The 22,767-nt window shown below is 48.8% G+C and overlaps 1 protein-coding gene across 1 annotated transcript in view; it reads left to right on the top strand.

The window, feature by feature from the left end:
* MYO16 (myosin XVI) overlaps nucleotides 1-22,767 on the top strand; it is a 361,148-nt gene that overhangs the window by 156,653 nt on the left and 181,728 nt on the right. Inside the window, exons 16-19 of the mRNA XM_040991535.1 lie at nucleotides 12,249-12,391; nucleotides 15,330-15,447; nucleotides 16,094-16,165; nucleotides 18,640-18,781. Coding sequence (XP_040847469.1) covers nucleotides 12,249-12,391; nucleotides 15,330-15,447; nucleotides 16,094-16,165; nucleotides 18,640-18,781 — 475 coding nt within the window. The remainder of the gene's footprint in view (nucleotides 1-12,248; nucleotides 12,392-15,329; nucleotides 15,448-16,093; nucleotides 16,166-18,639; nucleotides 18,782-22,767) is intronic.

Here is a 22,767-nt window from a genome sequence, read left to right as displayed (position 1 = left end):
ACAGCATTCCTTCCCAAGCAGCATTGCGGTTCCATTCAGCCTCCAGTCAACTGGATAAAGGCCTCCCATGGTAGCAAGGGGGGTTGGCTGTACTCAGCCAACTGATTTGTATGCGAGTCTGATCCTAACACACACCCCGAGTGCCGTTTGGCTGTTCAATGTCTGGCCATTGCTAAACCTAGTCAACTCATGGAACCAACCTTCACAGGCTGGGCAAGGCAGAGAAGGCTTGTTTAGGATTCCAAGCTTGTTCTGACCTTGCTGAATATCTGAATAAGCTCAGGGAGAATCCTGCTGAGGTTGTAACAAAAGAGCAAAAGTGCAATCCAGGATTCATAGTGGGCAGGTGACTGGCCTGGTGGTTAACTCTCCATTTAAGATGCTCATGTCCGCATTGGTGTATCGGAGTTCCATTCCAGTCTCCAGCCAGCTGCTAACTGCAGCTTCCTGCTGCTGCAGGTCCTGGGAGGCATTGGGTGCCTGCAACCCAAAAGGGAGGCCTCGCTTGAATTCCACTTCCTTGGTTCAGCACAGGTCAGGTGCCATTACAGAAATCTTGGAAGTGAATAGGCTTTCATCTCTGTCTCTCCCCTAGTCTCTGGCTCTCAAATAAAGAACATTTAAGAAACATAAGAATACAGTGACCAGCTCCAGTGAGAAGGAGGATGCAGAGTTTTTGTAAAATATGACAGCTTAATGAGTAACACTTGTGTTATGGGGGTGTTAGAAAATGTTACTTATGAGATTTTTCTGTAGAGATTGATGTGATGGAGGTGAGTTTCATTGAGAAGATTAACCCCTGGGAGGATCTGCTTTTTTCTTCAATCAGAATGACAACTACATGGGGACCTGACCTTGCTGATTTATTTGGTGGGGATCTCTGGGCACTGTGAGTAGGACCTGAGAAAGCCCTCTTGTGCAGAAGATGGGTGGTCTGGGAGCTCGCAGGAAGCACATCCAACCTACAAGGCTTCAGAGAGTGTTCTAGGAGGCCCTCTCTCTTGGGTGTGCTTGGAAAGTGTTCCCAGGAACGTGCAGGATCAGTGAAACAGAGTCAGTCTGAAGTGAGTGTATTTGAAGAACCAGAAGAGGATCTATGTAGCCAGAGCTCAGAGGACAGGAGAGTGGCCTTGTGACGGCCCTGGGCTGTGGAAGTATGTGGTGTCAGAGATGCCTGGCAGTGAGGATAGAAGAGGTGATAGCTAAGACACTTACAGGTTTGATTTGCAAATTGAGTTCATTGAAATGTGATTATTGAAAGACAGAAGCCAGGCCCTGGGCTTGTGGCAAACAGTCAAGCCTCATCCAGCTAATTTTCACATGTGACAGCAGAAGGAAAAGATGTGGACATTGATTGTGAATATTGTAATCTGTGAACTTGAAAAAAGTTCAGTGGAAATCACTGGGCAGGGGAATGAAGTTCTGTCTCGGGACTGCCACGTTGAAAAGGACTGCCTGACATATGCGTACATTCCAGTGAGAACAGATGTTGTAATCCAGATAATAACATGCCAGAAGTATGTGTTACATGTCACAGGTGGAACTGGAAAACCATAGATTCATCAGCAGCTATCATCAGAAAATGCTCCCACATCTCAATTTACATATCCCTGAAGTTCTGATATTAGGTGGTGGCCACCTCAGTCAAATACATGTCATGGTTTTGTGGATGTCTATCCTTATGATGTTAGTACTGTGACTTTGCACAATGCTGGTCAGGAACCATCTCCCCTGAGCAGGATGGGAACGCTGTTCTGCCACTGCCATGGTGGGCTCATTCACGGAACCTCACGGTCCTTCCTCTGGTATGGAGTACTGCTTCCTGTGGCCCACCCTGTGTGACTTGGCATGAACAGGACACGCCATCTCCTCCCACTCCTGGCAGGTGCAGCTCCTAGGCCCTAGCTTGTTAAACAGACTCCGCCGTCACCAGCGACAGGTGTGTCTACATGTTCTGAGCAGGGACCTCACTTTCTGCCCATTTACTCCATGGTTTACTCATCTACTGACATCTCAGAGGGTCTTCTGGAAGATGGGACCCTTATTGGTCCCACGGCTCAGGCAGGGTCCATACTGGGGTCAGCCCTCACAACCCTGCCTAGGACCTTTTGTCCAGGATATTCAGTCACTCTGTTCCCACATCTCCACTCCCAGCCTTACCTCTAGACATTTCTGGAAACAAGTAAGACCACACTAACACCCCCTGTTTCCAAAACAGCAAGAATTTAGAATCTGTTTCAATAGATGTTCTTGAAGAAACAGTCTGACTGATTAGAAAAATCTGGACAAACTATTCTTGGAATGTCACAAGACACATCTTTCTCAGAGTGTAATTTTCTCATAAGAGGTTCTATCCTTTTTCTGAAGACTACCTTCCAAACAAAACAGCTTGTGGTTCCTGTATTAATATTTTCATTGGTAGCAGTTTATGTACACAAACCTATTAGATACAACAGTTCATACTTTTATTCTATGGAGATGGACTCCAACCAACTTGGTTTATATGTTCCATTGAAAACAGTGAAGAGTTTCCTTTGTAAGAGTAAGTTGTTGGGGTGAGCAAGAAATAGCTCTTGCCACCTTCTTGGCCAATAGTGTTGTCATGATTGATGCTGGTTTTATCTGGCTTCTGATCGCGTATTGAACATCACCGAGGAAAAGGCACCTCTGCCCACAGTACAGAACACATTGTTCTTTAGTCACGCGGGAGATGAAATGTGGCCAAAATTTAGAACCTTTGACTGGATGAATAGGTTGTAAAAAATTTTTTAATGATCATGTGTTTTATTTTAGCTTTCATTTGCACTGCGCCTTGGGCACACGTGCCGATATATGAGGTCATTTATGGTTCCCTGGATGGCGATGCCTGCTAAGTGCCCAGCACCACAGAGTCAGCAGGTGCAGGCTATGGGGGAGGACAGGGGCCTTGGCATTCAAGGAGGGCTGCTCTGCAAATGGTCATTGCTTGTATTTGGTATATGGGTCCTTCCCTTGTTACCTTGAATTCATAGTCCTCAGAGTGAAGCCACAGGCAGGAGCATCTAAACTCCCCTCTTCACAAAGCACACTGTGCAGTGGATTGGTTGCCAGTGTTTGATCTGTTACCAGGCGAGGCCCTTCTGTGATCTGATGTCTGACTTAGCATGCATGAATCTATCTGTTCTCAAGCGAGATAAGAAATGTATTCCAGCACCTGCTGAACTTGCCTAACATCAACACACACTCATACATACACAGGCACATGTGCACACATGCAGGCACACATACACCTGCACATGTGGGCAAGGCACATGTGTGTACATACATGGATGTGTACAAAACACATACACCTGCACACGTGGGCAAGGCACATGTGTGTACATACACGGGTGTGTACACAACACATATACCTGCACACGTGGGCAAGGCACCCACATGTGTACATACATGGGTGTGTGTACACACGTATGCGCACACACTGTTTTCTGCCTGTTTCACCGGCTTCTGTGAGAAGCCTCACCAGCAGCCGTCCGCCAATGTGGAGCATGCTCCAAGGGTTGCACGCAAGAAGTTTCGATAGTTCTGACATGCTGGCCATCTCGCTGATCCAAGGATGAAGAAATCCTTCCAAAATCCATTAGCTGACATAATCCACCCCACAGTCACCATTCACTCAGATATTTGCTGTCAGTGCTTGGCTAAGGTAGTTGACCTGTTTGTTCTGCCTCCTTCTTCCATGGTACTCAATGCCCTCTGTAGACCCCAACGCACTGCCATATCCTCTGTGTGCATCTGAGTTGCTGTCCACTGCTCCATCTTAGCCGCTGAAGAGGCCCAGTTCTGACACATGCACTCCACGATCAAACCACAGCTCCTGGGATTCTCACATGGTTGGAGTTCGGAGTCAAGCAGGTCAGATCCTCAGAGGAACCTCGTCTGAATTGATCCCAGTCCTGACTCATGTGTATGCTTGTCAGTATGGGTCCAGTTTAGTCTGTTACCCACATCAACCTACACACATATTGGTAGTTGCAATTGCTGGACTGGTTTTGTCTCCAGCCCCATCTTTTAGGTAAACCAATGGATGCTGTGGTCCAGCCCAATTCTGTCCACCATGCATTTGGCCCTCAGGTACACCAGCGGGAACTGCAACCTAGTTAGAGTGACCCCCAGTAATCCTGCTAGGCCCACCCCCAGTTCCTGTGCTTGCCAGTAGGTACAGCAGACTGGTCCAGTCTGTCCCAAATCCCATTCAGCTCTCATACATGTCAATGGGCCTTGAAGTCTAGCCTAACTCAGCTGATCCCAGTTTCCAGCCCACACTCATGCCAGCGTTTGCCAGCCTGCCTCAGCCTTGGTTCTCATGCTCACCAGTGGGAATTGCAGCCCATCAGAGAGGTGCCCAGTGTTCTCCTCCTGGGCCCACTCCCAGCCTTGAATCTTACACTCACCAGGTGCTTCTGCAGTAGCTTGTCAGGATTTGCTCCCAGGTCCAGCCCAACCAGCCTGTACTCACTCTGGCTCGTGAATGCACCAGTGAGTGCAGTCAGCCAGCCCAGCCTGGGTCTCCCCCTAACACGGTTAACATGCAGGCCAGAAGATGGTGTAGCACTGCCTAGCCTTGTCTGCTCCCATTTCCAGTACTCATGCTCACCAGTGGGAGAGGTGGCTTAGGAGGAGAGGGCCCTAAAGCACCCCCTACCAGACTCACAGCACCCCTGCCTGGATCGTACATGCTCTGGTGGTTACTGAGGCCCAGTCTGGCATGGTCTGCCTCACATTTGCCAGCAGATGCTATAGCCTGGCCTGCCTGGTCTGCACCCAGTTCCAATTCAGGCTGGTGGGTTCTGCTACATAACCTAACCCATCCTGCTACCAGTGCCAGCCCCAGTGTAGCCTGGCTGGTGTTGAGATCTGACCCAGCCTGTCCTGCACCCTGTCCTGGTCCTCAGATCTGCCAGTGTGTGTTGTGAACTGGCCCAGCTTGTCCAGACCCCAGACCTAGCAGACACTGCAACCTGTCCTGGTCTGGGATGCTCGTTGCATTGGTTCTTGTGCTCCCCTACAGGGACTGCATCCTGACAAGGAAGTTCCCCAAGTTCCTCTATTAGGTTTGCTCCCAGTGGTAGATCTCATGCACACCCAGTGGTTGCCCAGACTATCTTAGTCCACCTCTTGTGCTGGCAGGAAAAGTGGCCTTGCCCAAATGGCCCACACCCATTTCAGTTCTTACTGTGGAATGCTACAGCCCAGCCACACCTGGCCCATGACCAGACACAGCTCTCACATGGTTCAGTGGGAACCAAGGCCCAGCCCAGCCTGTCCTATACCCACCCTGCTTTCACAACCACCAGTTAGTGCTGGAGTCTAGCCCATCTAGAGACCTAGACCCAGGCTTACATCCATGCTGAAGGACACTACAGCTATGTCCAGCCTAGTTGCCGCCCCTGTTCCTGATCTTACACTCACCAGAGGCAATCACAACCCAGCCATGCATTCCCTTAGCTCTCCAAACTGATTTGTTCCCAGCCACAGATGTTGCATGTGCCAGTGGTTATTACTCTGACCCGGCTTGGCATAGCCCATCTGCTGTCCTGGTCTTTACCATTGCATGCTGCAGCCTTGCTTGTCCCAGCTCACCTCCCCACCCTAGTGTCAGATCTCACTAGTCTCAGATTTCACTGGCAGATGCTGTAGCCTAGCCCTGTCCTATGCTCCGAGTTCCTGCCTCATACAAACTAATAGGCGTGATAACCTAGCACAATGTGCCCACACTTCAGCCTGGCTCCTGCACATGCCAGTGTGCTAAGTTTGGCCTGGCCCTGCCTGGTTCATCCCCTCCAGAGTCAATCCACATACTTGCTGTAGGGTAGAGCTATCTTACTTGGCCTGACCAACACCCAGGCCTGAATCGCATGGCCCATCAGGAAAGTTCCCAAGCACCCCCACCAGGCCTACTCCCAGACCCAGATATCACATGTCCCGGCAGGTGCTGGACCTTTACCCAGCATGGTCTGCCCACTCTGTCCTGACATGTGTATGAGCTGCTGAATATTGTGGCCCAGCCCTCCCCACATGCCATTCTTGAGTGTGCCTGCAGGTGCTGCAGCTTGGACCAGCCCAGCCTATTCCCAACCCTAGTCCTCATGAGTATTGGAGGGATCCATGGTCATGCCTAGCTCAGTCCATCACCACCCCCAGCTCTTAAGCAAACTAGTGGGAATTGCATTTCCACTGGGATGGGCCAACATATCCCCCACAGAATCTGCACCAGACCCTGTTCTCTTGCATGATGGTTAGTGTCATGGTATAGCCTAACCATACCCATCCCCTGTCCCAACTCTCACTGGTGGGCACTATGGTCCAGACTTGAGAGTCCATATCTCTGTACTTTGTAACACTTATGAACTACGTGAAGCTGTGGTTTTAAAAAAGATTCATTCATTCATTCATTCATTCATTCTTATTGCAAAGTCAGATATATAGAGAGGAGGAAGGTATATAGAGAGGAAGAGCTTCCATCCGATGATTCATTCCCCAAGTGACTGCAATGGCCGGTGCTGTGCCGATCCGAAGCCAGGGTCCAGGAACCTCCTCCAGGTCTCCCACGTAGGTGCAAGGTCTCAAGGGTTTGGGCCATCCTCCACTACTTTCCCAGGCCACAAGTAGGGAACTGCATGGGAAGCAGAGCTGGTGGGATTAGAATTGGCACCCATATAGAATCCTGGCTCGTGCAAGGTGAAGATTTTAGCCACTAGGCTACCGTGCCGCGTCCAGTCTGACAAACTCTTAAGTACAAACCAGCAATGGCTTCTGAGCTGTAAAAATACTGTCCAAGAGATAAAGGAGTTCTAAGGAAATGATGAAAAATCCAGCGTCTTAAGCTATTGGCATTAAAGGAATAATACAGGCAAGAGTGAATACTGGGCCCAGCGCCGTGGCCTAGTGGCTAAAGTCCTCACCTTGAACGCGCCAGGATTCTAATGGGCACCGGTTCTAGTTCCATCCAGCTCCACTTCCCATCCAGCTCCCTGCCTGTGGCCTGGGAAAGCAGTTGAGGACGGCCCAAAGCTTTGGGACCCTACACCCGCATGGGAGACCCGGAAGAGGTTCCTGGTTCCCAGCTTTGGATTGGTGCAGTACCAGCCGTTGCAGTCATTTGGGAAGTGAACCATCAGACAGAAGATCTTCCTCTCTGTATATCTGACTTTGTAACAAAAATAAATAAATTTTTAAAAAAAGAGTGAATGCTGAGTTCCAAGGTTTGGATTCTGGGCTGGTGGGACCACTGCTCACTCCATCAGCTGAGTGTCGGCTGAGACCGTTTCTGGGTGGTTTTAATCCACTGCATTGTCGTGAGTGGAGTAACTTCAGGGGAAGGACAGCTGCTCCACTGGAGTCTCTCACTCAGCCTGGAACCCTTCTTACCTCTCTGAAAGCATTAAAATCAGCTGGAAAGCCCAGGCATTGCCCTTGCCTGTGATGGTCAGCTCTCAGGTGACGCACAGGAAGACCGGCGGTCATGTGAGAGCTCTCAGCTTTTCCTGGAAATTGTTTCTTGTTTTGATCTGAGAGGAGAAAGGCCTATTTTTAGGATTTAAGCTACTCTGTGTTGAGAACAGCATTTGTTTCAGTGTCAGAGTGTTCCAATGTTTCACTTGAAGAGCTTTAAAAGCTTCCTCATGATAGAACACATTTACTAAAAGTCCCCCACGTAAGCAAGAGAGTATTTACAGAAAACTTTCCTATCTTGTGTGTGCACTAAAATCTGAGTGTTGGGGGCAGGTCTTGCGTGGTGACACCATGGACAAAACTACTGCCTATGAAGCCGACATCTGCTGTGAGCGCCGGTTCATGGCCTGGCTGGTCATTGTCCAGTCAATTTCCTGCTAGTAGTCTGGAAAAAAGCAACAATAACGAAGTGCCTGGAAGAAGGCCTGGCCTAGGTCTTGGGCTCCTGCCATCATGTGGAGAACTAGATGAACTCCTGGCCCCTGCCTTCCAGCCGGCTCAGTCCTGCTGTTGCAGCCACTTGCGGAGTGAACCAGCAGGTGGAATTCCTCTCTGAACTCTCCTTCCCTTTGTTTTCTGACTTTCAAATAAATTTGTTTTTTTCCCAAAAATATATGAGCATAGGGGCAGGTATCTGGTCCAATGCTGTGATGGTGCGTGGAACCCTGTGTCCAGGACCAGGGTGCCTGGGTTTGAGTCCCTGCTCCGTCCACACTGCCTGCATCCTGCAGGTGTGTACCTGGAGGCGGCCTTTGTAGGCCAGTAGGTCCTGGATTTTCCTGTCACGCACGTGGGAGATGTGGTTTGGGCTTCTCATTCCTGGTCATTGTGAGCATCTGGGGAAGCTCTGCATCTTTCCCTGCCTCAAAGAAACAATTGACAAAATGAAATCTGAGTGTAGAAAGTATAGGGCACGCAGCATCTCATGAACTACACATTAGGCAATTTTTACTTGTTTTTTAATGTATTTTACTCAGTTTTTAGGTGATGACATATGTGTAGAGTAACACAAATGTCAGTTCTCTGATTGTTGGTTTCAATATATTGGCAGGCACATCTTCTCTAAGTATCTCTGCCCTGGTGTGAGGTTGTACGATTGACTCATGTCCATGGGGAAACCACTGCAGGACTTTTAATCTGGAGGAATAAGCCTGTAATGATCTTCTGACACTAATCCTATCAATCAAGAAACACTTTCACAGCCAGCTGAAGTGAAATCATATTAAATCCCATTGCGTTTTAGGGGGACATTTAAATTTGCATGAAAGATGTGGTGTTTTACAGGTGTTTTTAACTGCTCTTTCTGTCTAACTCTGTGACTGTACACAGCCATTTTGAGTAGAGAAGCCTGTCTCGGGCAGACTGCCCCCTAAAATGGTCTTTCATGGTTTGGTTTCCCTCAGCCCAAGACAGGCAGGGAATCTTCAGAAAGCTCGTGCACTCGTGAATCTGCAAAGTTTATTTTGGTACAAAATAAATTTCTGACTCTGTGCATAATGGTTTCATGAGATGCATTTCCCATGAATTTTGTGAAGGCCCTGCCTTCCAGCCAGACCCTCCCCCAAATACCAGGATGACCCTGTCCACTTCCACCAGCAATTCAGCTGGGGCAAAGATGCCGAATCAGGGATATTTGTGCATGGAGCAGGTCTCATCAGATAGCACATGATCAACCTCATGGTTAAGATGCACATTGGTGGGCCTGCCACCCATGTTGGAGCATCTGTACTTGATAGTCAACTGTAGATTCCAGTTCCAGCCTCCTGGGATTGAAGACCCAGGGAAGCAGTAGTGATGACTGAGGCAGTTGGCCCCTATCACTCATGTGGGAGACTCATAGTTAGTGTATGGTCCCCCTGGCTTTGTCCCAGACCCATAATTAGAGCATGGTCCCCCAGCTTTGACTCCAATAGGACTGCTGTCTATGTCTGTGAAATAAATCATTTGATTTAAAAAAATAAGAAAGGAGTTGGCTTAAACAAATATTTTGGCTAGTAATGGGAGGAGTATACTCATTGGTTACTTTTAAAGAATGCTAATAGTAATGGTACCTTTTGGATATTTGCCTGAAGTGGCAGTGGCAATGGCAGCCGACTGTCCTCTTCTGTAATGTGATAAATGGTCTCTCTCATGTGATGATCAGCAAGAGGGAAAGAAAGTAGAATCCTGGAAAAGGCACAAGAATGGCTGTGAGAACTGGCAGTGCCTGGAGCAGTTGCAATTTCTCATTAGGAGTATTTCATATTCAAGAAATTACACTGTATCAAGGCACGATGACCTGAATATCATAAGACAACTTTTTCAGATGCTGTTGCCTGTGGCTTTTCCTTTGCCCCCTTGCCTAACCCTAGCTTGCCTACCCGGCCTCAGGTGGGGGAGCTGTAATGATAGCAACCCCACCCCAGCCTGTGGCCTCCACTTCCCAACTTCCAGAGCTGTGCACCCTCAGTCATTTAGCTGCATCTCCCTGCTCAGAGGCTGCATTCTGACCCCTTCTTGTGGGGAGCAGGGTGCTAAAGCCACTCCTGGGATTAGGAGGGGCCGTTGCAAGATGGCGGCTGGCCCAGGGCCAAGAGGTGGAGTTGGTCTCCCCAGCAGGTAAACAGGAAGTCACAGGGATAGGCTAATGCCCCCGCTGCGATTACTGGCCTATCACGTAGCGCCAAGTGGACCCACGGGGAGAAGTGATTGGTGGAGAACGATATAAAAGTAGCCGGTAAAAGCTGGACGACCACGGACAGACGACAGGACGACTGCGACAGACTACGGACAGACACGACGACGACGACAGAAGACTGGGGGACAACGGACGAGAAAGACTGGGGGGGCGCGGAAAGGAGACAGGGAAAGTACGGGAAGAAGAACGGGAAGAAGGGTGGCGGAATTAGGGCTAGAGAAGTGGCAGAGGAAAGCTAAGCCAATGAGGGCAGGGCCAGTGGAGAGAAGGATTTAAACGCAGCCGCTTTCAGCAGTGAGCGTGCCTCACTGTTTTAGTGTCGGCACTGCTGGGTGGCGGCAGCACCTTCTCTTGGCTGCCGCCACCCGAGTCTTCATGCCAAACCTGACCTTACTGTCTCCTGGAAATACTGAAGTCATAAGGCAGTAACTGCCCTGCTGCCTGGTGGTCCAGCCAGCCTGGCCTTGGTGAGCACATCCCGCCCTTCCGTGCTGCAACGTGGTTTCCTTCCCCCAAGGTTGCTCAGGACTCCCTGGCTTTCCCACTCTCTGTACCTCCCTCCTCTTCCATACCCACGATCCTGAGGTTTGAGTCTGCTGTCCTGTCGTTATATGCACCTGTCTCAGATGCTAAGCCCTGGGACGTCTCTCCTGCACCCACCTCAGCCAGGCTCTTCTTTCAGGGAGCAGTGATGCCATTGCAGACCTCTCCCATGCACTATGCCGTTTGTCCTGCCCCTGCCACTCTGCAAGTTCCTCTGTGCCTAGGACCCGACTGCTCGCTTCCATGCTGTCTTGTCAGTCACCACTCACCCATTAGCCTTTAAGTCCACACCATGAAAATACTGCATATCAGTGACTTTCTGATAATACCAGAGAACTTTAAAAAGATGGTGCAAAAACAGTGGAGCTAAAAGGTGCTGTGCGTCTTCCGCGGATATTCGCAAGTGCCTTTTGTTTCGTGGTACTTCCTTGTTTCATATTCTTTTCTCTCTCGTTCTTGGAACACCACTAGAACTTTAACAAGTGGCTCAAATTCAGCAAGAATCCTTGGCATTTTAAGGCTGGCTGTCTCATAACAGTCAGTCATTCTGTGGACAACGCTGTCTGGTTTCGTGGGCGCATGGCTCTGCTTGTTTCCCAGAAAGAAATGTGAACACATCTTTAATGGTCCTCCTCCTCCCTCCCTGGACCCCTCTGTCTCTCCTCCTTCAATCCTCTTTCTCACCTCTTCCGGCCTCTCACAGGATTACCCACTACTCTTGGTTGCCTCACCCCTTCCCGAGAGATTTTCCACTGGGGCACCAGAATGTGTTTTCAGGGATGCCAAGCTGTTCATCCCTTTCTTGGTCTGGAAACCCCAGGTCTGTTAATTGCTTGCAAATCAGAATAGAAGCTTCTGCAAGATGCACAAAACTCAGCTTGGTACATCTCCTGAAAGACTGGCTCAATAGATGTTTGTTGCCAGGATGCATTGCGCTTGGTCAACCCTGGGTGCCTTCGTAAACAATGCCGATGTCCACTCCAGCTGGAGACTGTGCCTCTCCCCAGGGCCCACTCCCGGACCCTCCCCTTCCCATGTACACCAGAAGCTTGCGTGCCTGCTTCAAGATGGCCTCCGCCTCTTGTCTCCGCCCTTGGCGGTGATGTGCTGCAGACCCAGGCACAAGCTCTTGCTTTCCCCTACATTCGGAATGTGATTGGCTTGTGTTTGATCAGTCAGTAAAGGAACCAACTTCTAATGAAAAGATGTCGACAAAAAGAAATAGCACATTGCTAGAATTCAGGCATTGTTACTACAGGTGATAGATCCTGGCGAGTTTCTGTAGGAAATCCACAAAACACCGTGACTTTCTCCTTACATGAGCAAGGACACAGCTGAGGTGGGGGCCGTGGTATGCAGTGTGAATAGGTTCAGTACAATAAGGGCTATTTTCCATTTCCTGAAGCGCCACGTGCTATTGTGTTCCTAAAGCTTTGTCAACACATGGGCACAGGGTGTGCAGGTGAATTCTACCACTTGAATGACCACAGATGGCTACGGTGAGTTTCAGTCTCCCAGAATCTGACAAACAGCCAAGGCCTGAGTCCATGTGCTTTGTGTCCTAACAGGTACTTGAAGCAGACCACGCGAGAGGAGTTGTCAGCGGCCGAGCAAGCTCTGAACAGGGAAAAATTGATGAGTCTGAAACAAGCGCTAAATGTAGTTGGCTTCAGCACCTTGGTGAGTCCTATTATTGGCGATTCAGTGGGAAAATCAAGCCTTCTACTGATTCATCCATGTTAGTCATTCGGGAGCTGCATTGCAGCCATGGTGGTAGACATTGAAAGTTAAAACCCAGGCCCAGTCCCCACCTCCCAGGGGTCACTTGGGGGCTGGGTCAGTAGCTACAAGCCGACTGTGTATGGAGGGACGAAAGCAATGACCTTGGAAAAAACCCTTAGTAAGAGGGGAGAGTGCAGCTTGCCAGAGGAGGACCACCACCCTTGTGCAACAGGAGAAAAGTGTCTCTCCACGCAAGCCATTAGGTCATTTTCCACCCATTGGTCTTTGAGAAGGTGGGTGGATCTGAAATGATGATTTACTGCTAACAATCACCATGAAGGTAACTCATCATCACTTTACCTGGGCAATATTAGTTGAATAATGACTTCTGCAAGCACTGGGAAGCTGAGAAAGGTCCCCCAAGCCTAGGAGACCACAGCTGTGCACTGGATGTTTCTGTGATAAAGCAGCTGTCCCCAGTCCGTTCACCCCAGGCACTGGTCCAGTTCTAGCCAATAGCGGTTATTGGTCAGGCAGCACAAAACAGAGGGAGAAGTGAGTGTTTCACATTCTTTGATTTTAATTCATTGAATTTAAATATCCTGCAAGCTCGCATGTTTCCACATGAAACAGCACTGGTCTCGTGGTGTGGAGCTGTGAGGAGGGCTTCTCGGAGTGCCCACAGATCTCTGCTTATCTCTCTGCCTCCTATTCTCTGTGGCTGTGCTGGGGTCGTCAGCCAAGTCCTCATGAGCAAGTAATGCGAGACTGTGGAGGCCACTTGGAATTGAGTCACATACTTAGAGACATCCCTTCTGATCTGGGGCACCAATGCTTTGGTGGACCTGGTCTTGTTGTTCTTCTGTCTTCATAGTGATAGCTTGGTGAGGCAGCTGGATGGAAGGGGGGCCGGGACAGGGTTGGGAAATGAGACCCAGCAGAATGAACTGGCTCCCTGTACTTGGTTGTGCTCCACCCTTGCTGCACTCAGAGACCAGAATCTGTGGGCCTTGTTCTTCTGGCTCTGCTCCTCTGAGTCTGTGTGTTTCTATCCTGTCCTGTTCCGATTCCTTCTCACTTGCTCCTTGCTGCCTTCACCTTTGCTGCTTCTGTACCTTTCTGCTTTCCCCCTCTCCCATGTAGGCCTGACATCGCCGTTCTTTAGATAAAATGGGGACACAGATAGGAGCAGGGAGCCATTTCACCTGAACACCAGTTGCTTGGAAACAGGCTTTGAAAATCCAGGATTGATCCTCAAAGGCAGGACCAGCAACATGTACCTGCTGACTGAGTCAGGTGATAGAGGATGCGTCAGCCTTTAGGGTAAAAGACAGGTGGATGTTTTAACAAAAGACACCAGATTCATTTCTTCATTTTGGCCCTTTGACATCACTTTAATGTGTGAGAATTCCAGCCCACGGTGACAGGCTGATGTCTGACAAGAAGTGAAGGAAGGTATTTACGGGCTGACAAAATCCTTGAACGAAAATGTGCGGGTGATGGTGGCCCTGAGCTCTGTTCGGAACAGCACCTGTACCCTTGCTGTCCTGGGTGGAGAGAGCTGGCCCAGCAGGCGGCAGTCTTCCTGCTCACCACTGGAAGTCGCAGAGCAGCAGCCTCCTGCACTCACAGAGGATCATTCTTACATCCATCCTGTCCAGACCCCATCATGCTGAGAGGCACGCTCAAGCCGGTGCTCCTGGCTGAGGCTTCACAGAGCTGCCAGGTCCTCAAGGACACTGGGCCTTGCAGAGGTACCTGGCTGGCAGAATGCCAGGTTGGTTAAACAAACAAAAACTGCTCCTGGGCTTCTTAGAAAGGGAAAACTCAGAAGGTTCCTGGAGACTGGGAGACGCTGGGCAAATGTCATGTTAAACATGCAAGATTGTGCCATCGAGTATGACAGTGGAGAATGAGGCCTAGAGGCAATGCTTGTCACCGCTCTGGCACCTCAGCATCCAGACTGGCTCTGGGCGGAATCTGTCCCTGGGCCCAGGGCGGTGCCGTTTCCCCTGTGAGTGTGCTCAGAACAGCCCCACTGTCCCTGGGGCACAGGTGCCTGATTGCCAAGCTACAGATCATGAACCCACACACCCAGAAGGTCATGTCCCTGCCCATCGGGGGTCACCTTGTTTAACCGTGCTGTGATGTTGGCGCTCTTCAGAAAAGTGGGGGTCTACCTTCCTGCTTGTTCTTTTTTCATTCTTGCCACACAACCAAAGCTCAGTGTAAGGTCTAATACAGATTCTCAGATATGCCCTGGGAGCAAACACCCTGTTACTTCCTGTCATCTTGGGTTGCAACACAATTCTGGCAAATATCCATTCTTTTTTTCTCTGTTTTTCTTAAAATACACCACCAAGCAGATAGCATCTGGCTTAAGCAGAGTTGTGTGCATGGGGTGTGTCTGTGGAGGCAGCTCCTAAGACAGAGAAATGGAAGGGGACTCAGGAGCAGTTACTTAGATTGGGGGCCATGGCACCTGCACCCAAGTTGTCACCTCCTGGTGCCCCTGGCTCACCCTGGAGCATAGGGGTCACCTGGTTTTGTGCAGCCCATGTTTAGGTTTTAAAGGGATGTGTCTTATAAGACTCTACCATTGTCTGTGCCTACCATGTCATGATACACTTAAATAGAATGATGGACTTGTGATTGTTGCTAAAAGACCACAGTACTGGAATAATACAGGGAGAACCTTGGGTGAGTGGGGGGTAAGTGAGGATAGAAGTGAAAATCTCTGAGCCTAGGGAGCTGTATCATGAAAGAAACAACAAAGAAAGACCAAACATTGAAAAAGTGATAATACATGAATAAAAAATAGTAGTTTGTAAAGGATATGTCTTGTAAGCCGCGTTGAAGCAACAGAATTCATTTTCTCCCTTTGCCAAACGCCCAGGAGGTGGAGAACCTGTTTGCAATTCTGGCAGCTGTCCTGCAGCTGGGCGACATCCGGTTCACCACCCTCTCAGACGCCGACTCCGCCCTGGTCGCTGACCTCCAGCTGTTGGAGCAAGGTCAGTGGGAGCCACCTGCTCACGCCCACCGCCGAGCTGCACTTCTGCAGCCTTGCCGGTGGATGGAGACACAGACACAGGATGGGATGGCTGCGCCTCTGGGCTCCGGCTGAGCCGAGCGGGAACAGAGTGTCCACCGCTTCATTCTCGTTTTCTTAGAAACGCCTGCGGGATGAGTTAGGAGATGCGCTGTTCTCACCCCCCGCCGGGACGCGCCGGGGCCATTTCTGTTGTTCCAAACGTTCTTGCCCTCACCCTCTATCTGCTTGGTGTATTTTGGGAACGTGTCATTAGCTCAACATTTTAGACAAATACATTTCGCTTCCTGGCAAAGATCATGCTGAAAAAGTCCTCTCTTCTAGAAATGGTCTTCTGAGTCATTTCTAGATTTTTTTTTCAAGACACCTCGTAACTACAGAAACCGCAGGTAGTCCCAAGCAGCGAATCGGCCCCCACATCAAAGTGAGGCAGGCTGTGTGCGGGTGCCTGCTGCGGGCAAGACGAGCAAAGCTGGCTGGGCTTCTGTGCGCACAGCCACGAGAGTCTCTGACAGGGGAAGATACCCATTTCCTGATGTGTGTGTTTGGTAAGTTATCCTCACGAAGCACCTGTTAACTTCACATTTACCACCCTGGTTTGGTTTCAGTGGCTGGAATCTTACAAGTGTCTGCAGATGAACTGGCGTCAGCCTTAACAACAGACGTTCAGTACTTTAAAGGTAAGGCTTTGTACTCTGTCATCATGGTGCCTTCTGTGGTGGTTTATAAAATTTATTTTATTTATCTGAAAGGTACAGTTATTGAAAAAGATTCGCACACAGAGGGAGGGAGAGAGAAAGGTCTTCCATATACTGGTTCACTCCCCACCCCCAATGGCTGCAATAACCAAAGCTGTGCTTGATCAGAAGTAAGAGCCTAGAACCCCTCCCGCGGCTTCCACCTGGGTGCCGTGGCCCAAGCACCCGGGCCGTCTCCCGCTGTGCTCCTAGGTGCATGAGCAGGGAGAAAGATCAGAATCAGAGCAGCTGGTTGTAGAGCAAGTGCCCAAATGGGCTGACACTGGCCTGTGCAGTCTCCTTAGAGTTCTGCCTTTCCCCACCTCCTGGAACCGTCCCTGTGACCTGAACACCAACGAGAAGAGCGTCATGAACCGTTTGGCCCCTTGCATTGAACCCTTGTCAGAAACCCTTACTGCTCTTAGAACATCTCATTAACTGGCCATCCTTGGTAGCTAATCTGTCATCTTAGGAAAATGAAAGTGGCCCTTCCTCTGCTAGGTCACAATATAATTCATCATTTCCTGCAGGGTTATGAACTGATTGACACGGTGCCAAGTGCTACAGACATTGCAATATTTTATATTTCCCAAGTCTGCTGTGAGGTGGGCATAACTCTATTTTAAAACCTGAGAAAGCCAATGTTCAGTGAAATGAGATTCCTATGGATGCCACATTCTAAGAAAATGACATAGTTAGAATGGGAATCTTAAAGACCCTGACTCCCAGGTGACTGAGCACAGCACCTCTTGCCACACAGGTTGGCTCTACCAGCTGCTCCTCAGTTGTTCACTGTCCGTCTTGGTCTCACCCTGCTTTATTGCAGTTGACAGGGCTGAGCATCTGTCTGACAGTGCTTCTCTACTCACTGTGGTTGTTTCTGGCCTTTTTCCCCCCAGAGGCCACTCTTACTGTGTTTACACACATGGCTAGTGATTTCTGCCAAGCCCCTACTCTCAGAATCCTCCAAGCGTATGCCTGGGACTAGTGTATTTCCCATCGTGCACTCAGATCCCCGGAGCCATCTCAGTTTCTCTGTTCTGTGTCCTCCTGCATGAGGCGGGTCAGCCCCAGGCCAGTTCACCCTCCCGATTCCTTGGTTGTTTCTGGCTTCCCTTCTTGGTCATCAACCATTCTATCCCTGGTCAGTGGCCAGAGCCTCTTCGCTCATCTTTCCTCTGTCTTGTCTCTGGGCGCTGCCCTTCTATTGGCTCCAGAAGGCGTCTTCCTAAGACACACAAGTGCGAGTTTTGCCCGTGGATGACAGTATTTTATACATTTGCCCTCTTGGCAGGAAAGCTCACCCACTAGAGTGGCAGGCTGGCTCTTCCTGTTTGGGCATCTAAGCTCTCTGCATCCTCTTCTTGCTTCATTTCCTGGATCATTTGTCACCTGCCTGGTATCCAGCCGTACAAAGGGTCTTGATACTCTGTGAATATGTAATTCCTTTCCCTGCCTCTGTTGACAATGGACCTCACCACCAGCCTGCACTAGGCAGTGGGAACAGGTGCCCGTGTTGATCCTGTGCTCACGCCCCTGCCCTCTCAGCCACCGTGGTAACCCATCACAACTCCTCCGCCATGCAGACGGGGGGACCTTGCTCACACAGCTGTGTTCACTCGTAGCTCAGTCTCTGTGAACTTGAACTTGGAGCTTTCCTGCAGTGGCTGCTGTTACTTTATATCTTAACCCATTCCAAAAACCTATCTCCCCCTCAACTGTGCCTCCAGTGGATGTGTAATGCCTTCAGCCCTTCTTGCCCAGGGCTCTTATCCAGTTTCCACTCTGTACTCAGACCCTCTTGACCAAGAGGTGGACCCTCTTGACCGAGGCCTTGGAATATGACTTCAGGATGCACATTTATTCCTGTCATCCCAACAAGTTGTAGGGATCTGAGTTTATGCTCATTTTTTCTTTTCTTGTTCCCTTCTCTGATTTAGTCTCTACCAAAAATCCTGTGGCTCAAGATTTTTTGTTGTTATCTCTTTCAGAATGACATAAAAAGTCTGTCCTTGAAGCTCAGTGTCAGCCCTGCACTGTGCACAATTAGACCATTTCCTTGAAAATGTCTAATGCTGCTAGTGGTCAAGTGTTACAACACCTTGGCGTGTTTCAAAGGAGTGGTTTGGTGACAGAAAACCTGCTTAGCAGGGTCTTCATGGATGGTTGGGTCCTCAGTGAGTGGAACTTACATAATCTACATCAAGGTCAAGCCCTGTGGTCAATGTGTGTCCCCAATAACACTGAGATGAGTGCAGTCTCTTTTTAGGGGACATTCTGTGTAAGCAAAGGAGGTCTTAGCAGTTACTGGAATCCCAATCTAGTGCTGTAACAGCCTGTGAAGCATGTGACTGCAGAGAGTAAATGAGATGGCAATGAAACCTTTCTCCCTGCCTTTCCTCTCACTGCTATTGCAGGCGATCTGATCCTGCGGAGACACACAGTGCGGGTGGCTGACTTCTACCGTGATCTCTTGGCCAAGTCCCTGTACAGTCGTCTGTTCAGCTTTTTGGTGAATACCATGAACTGCTACCTCCAGAGCCCAGAAGATTCCAGAAGGTAGGCATCCCTGGAGGATGGTCTCCACTGCTGCCCTGCCAAAAGCAGCTCAAAGCTCAGCTCCTAGAGGCTGCCTATCACAGCACGAGCATTTCATGAAGCAGTTCATTCCAAGCACTTGAAGGGTTTTATTGATAGTTCTTTTAGAGATTTAAGTCAGAGCGAGCCATGTCCTGTGTAGATATGCACATGAGTTTTCCCTGGATTGCTGGTGTTTGTGCCCTTGTGTGGCTTGAGGAAGGAGGCTGAGGAGCATGAGTCCCTAATGCACCTGGACCTGCTGAGTTCCCAAGTTCCCACAACTTTCTCGGCAGAGTCCGCTGTTGTTTCTCTGACCCCCTTCTTCATTTCCTGGGTCTCTGTGGAAATCGCCATGGTTCCTACCCTGAATCACTGCTAAGCAGAGGTTTGAAAGGCTATTTATCATCTGAAAATGAGACATCTCTGAAGAATCGTGACAATGGAAAGTTTCGTTATTATTCCTGCTCCTTAGGATGGCCTTGAACAGACACGGAGATCTTCCCACACGTGCTCATCCCTGAGGCAGTCTGACAATTTCCTTTGTGTTCATGTAGACTTCCTCATCAAATTCCTGAAAATGGTTGCTGCTTGAGATTTCTTGGAAAGTACTAAATGAGAAAGTTCTTGGCTAAACATGGACATCTCAGATAAGGCAAGGGCAAAGGAGCAGCAGAGTTCTTATTACAACACAAAATGTGCAGGTGCAGCTCATGGGAGTGTGGCTGTAATAGACTGTGTCCGCAGAAATGCTGCAAGATTTGGTGTGGGAAGAAGTCTGCTTTTCGCTGATTTCTTGCTCTGGCAGACCTTGTGATTTTGGGTGAGACTCCTTACAGAGTGATAGTTACATACTAAGTCTTTCAAATTAACTTTATGTGAAACTATTGGGAGCATTGCTTGAGTTGACATCGAAGAAATTAGTATAAAAACCCACCTGCCCAAATAAGCTTGGAGGGAATTTCCACTTGATTTCTCAATCTTAGCGATACCCTATGTTTGCATAATTATGAATACTTCTATGTGGGCTAGGCTTTCGACAGAACATGTCAAATCATGCCAACGTGCAAAACATCCGATTCCTCCTTCAGTGGTGATGTTGCCGTTGTATTAGAATGCAAATGGGTGATGATGGTCTTGCCTTTGAAAATTGTTTACTAAGCAGTGAATGAAGACAGACATGAGTGGAAACTAGGATGTGGATTAATGCCTTATCAATTTAGCTTCTATGAATAAAATTCTCGTATTCTGTTTCCTCCATACGTCACTTAAAGCTGAATTTAAATTCCCAAACAATGCAAGGAAAGCATATATTTTCAGTGTTACCCACTTGCCAAGGAAGTCTTAATATCTTCATATTTGCAGCTCTGCTGTAGGTCTCAACATTTGGGTAAGCTTAGAGTAGGCAGTCTAAGGTGTCTTGGAATTTGTTTTTAAATCATGGTAGGAAAGACTACATAAATTTTTAAAAATCCCTATGGTTAAAGATGCTGATCACTTTGATATTGATAAGATATACATATTTTCTATGCTGTTTTTGTAAATTTTGCAAGAAAAAAATAAATATAAATATAATTACTCTAGTAAGTCATAAAGATTGAAGTAGGTGAAATGTTTATTCTTGGAGGAATGAATTCATTTTGTGGATTATTGTAATTGAGGCACAACATAGGCAGTACAAATGTGTCTAAGATAGTTCTACTTTTCTATCTAGACTCTAAGTAGGTTTGCTTCCAACTGAGGTGTAATGCAGGTGAAGCTGATGGCCAGTTCATCAAGATGGGCGTAAACTAACCTTTGAGAATCGCTCAGCCTCAGGGTTCACTGGTGGTATCTGCTGCGATGGAATTGCTTGCAGCTGCAGGGATGGCTCAAGGATTGCACAGAAGGTGTCGGGGTACGTCAAACATAGAAAGACATGTGGACTTTGTTTATTAGGCTTGTTTGAAAATCCTGGCATCCACACAAATCAAAAGGCATAATGATAATAGTAGCAGTAAAATGGTGCTTCCTGCAGTGTGTGTGTCAACACATGACCTTCAGAAGAGACCAGGGTAAATGGTTGGAATGATACACACACGTGTCCCTCCTCAAGAAGAGGCCCTTGTAGGCCACCATGAAGTAAGGGCTTCACTTGTTTCCTCTGTCCGCTTGCCATTGCTCTCCCATTTGCTAAACTCGTTGAGAAGTGAGTTAGTGTTTAACTACTTGCCAGGCCTCACCAGGTCTTTAGCATAGGATGGCATGGCGCTGTCATCACACACCTGCCCTCTACACCTGTTGGAAGGCTAGCTGCCCTGGTCAGCTCCTTCTTGTGGTTCTCCACCACACTTTCTCCTGGAATTGTGGCTGTTGGCTTCCCATCCCTGAGGTACCCAGGGGTTCATGAATGTTCGGTGCTATCGTAGGCTTTGTGGGAGATTATAAAAAGTTCCTGATTGCAACTCAGACTCTTCATCCATAGAGAGTTAAGTCGTGGAGTGAGATCAGAGTCGCATTAGGAATTCTGGACATGGATGGCAGCTGCCTGTGGAAGCAGCTCTCACCAAGACCAAGGTTGTTCCATTCATTCAGAAGAATCATCCTGAACCCCCCACCAGCTCGACACCCTGCAGTGTGCAGTGTGTGCCACGTGCTGGAACAAACAGTCCTGAACTCGCCTTGTGTGACCTCCCCTCCCCAGCAGCAGTGCTTCTCGGAAGGGGCAGGAGAGTGATAACCCCAGAGTTTTCTTCTTTCTGGGTCCCAGGACTGTGAGTCAGCATCTGCGTCCAAGAGATCTGAGTGCTGACACAGACTCTGACGGAGGCCCGACTGTGGCATCAGGCTCTGAGTCAGCTGACGCTGTAGTGTGCTGTTTTACAAGATCCAGAGTAGAAGCTCTCTGGCTGCCCAGCACATGGAAGACCCTTACAGCTTTGGGTGAAGGAGGAAGATCAGGATTTAAACTTGCATGTGACCATGGTCTTCAACTGAGCAGGACTGCTGCTATCCCAATGATTGCCTAGTTTTGGTCCTTTCACCCCAGAATTGAGATTGTTCATGAAGCTAGAGCAGGTGGCTAGTGAAGGAAATAGCATTTGTGAAAAGCACCCCGTCATTGGAACTCTCCTTGATACTCAGTGGGACTGCAGTGTGGCCTTCACAGGAGAGGAAGTAATGAGCAGGTGCACGGGGAGAAAGAGGACGTCTCACCAAGAGGCTGACATGATTCACTCCAGAGTTATTTTGTGTTTAACTCACTTATCAGTTCAGCAATTTGATTCCTGGCATTAGCGATAGGATTTGTTACATCTTGTTATAGCTAAATCACATTCAGGGTTACCGTAATTTCTTTATTTGTCCTTAAAGAATTTCTTGCATTTTGTGCCTGGCATGATAGCCTAGCAGCTAAAGTCCTCTCCTTGCATGTGCGGTGATCCCATATGGGTGCTGGTTCGTATCCCGGCAGCCCTACTTCCCATCCAGTTCCCTGCTTGTAGCCTGGGAAAGCAGTTGAGGATGGCCCAGTGCCTTTGGCCCCTGCACCCGCGTGGGAGGACTTGGAAGAAGCTCCTGGCTTCTGGCTTTGGACCAGCTCAGCTCCAGCCATTGCAGCTGCTTGGGGAGTGAATCATCAGACACAAGATCTTTCTCTCTGTCTCTCCTCCTCTCTGTATATCTGATTTTCTAACAACAACAAAAAAAAGTAAAATAAATCTTTTTTTAAAAAATTGGAAGAATGCCGGGTTGGAGGTCTGGCCTCTCTGCTTCCTTTCTGCTGCCCCCAGGCTTCTGCGTCCCGTTGTGTTGTGGCCTGGCCCAGACCCAGCTGTTACAGCCATCTGGGAAGGGAAGCCACAGAAGGAAGATTCAGTCTCTCGGCCTCTCTCTCTCTCTGCCACTCTGCATTTTACAAAAATAAACAGATCCTTGTTGAAAAGCAGAGCATAAGAAGATGTCTCCAAGTTGGATGTATTTGCACTGCT

This window comes from Ochotona curzoniae, unplaced genomic scaffold (assembly GCF_017591425.1).
Source record: "Ochotona curzoniae isolate NIBS_2020 unplaced genomic scaffold, NIBS_Ocur_1.0 contig_64, whole genome shotgun sequence".
Lineage (NCBI taxonomy): Eukaryota > Metazoa > Chordata > Mammalia > Lagomorpha > Ochotonidae > Ochotona > Ochotona curzoniae.
The sequence above is the reverse complement of the archived record's forward strand: the minus strand, read 5'-3'. Positions and strand labels throughout refer to the sequence as shown.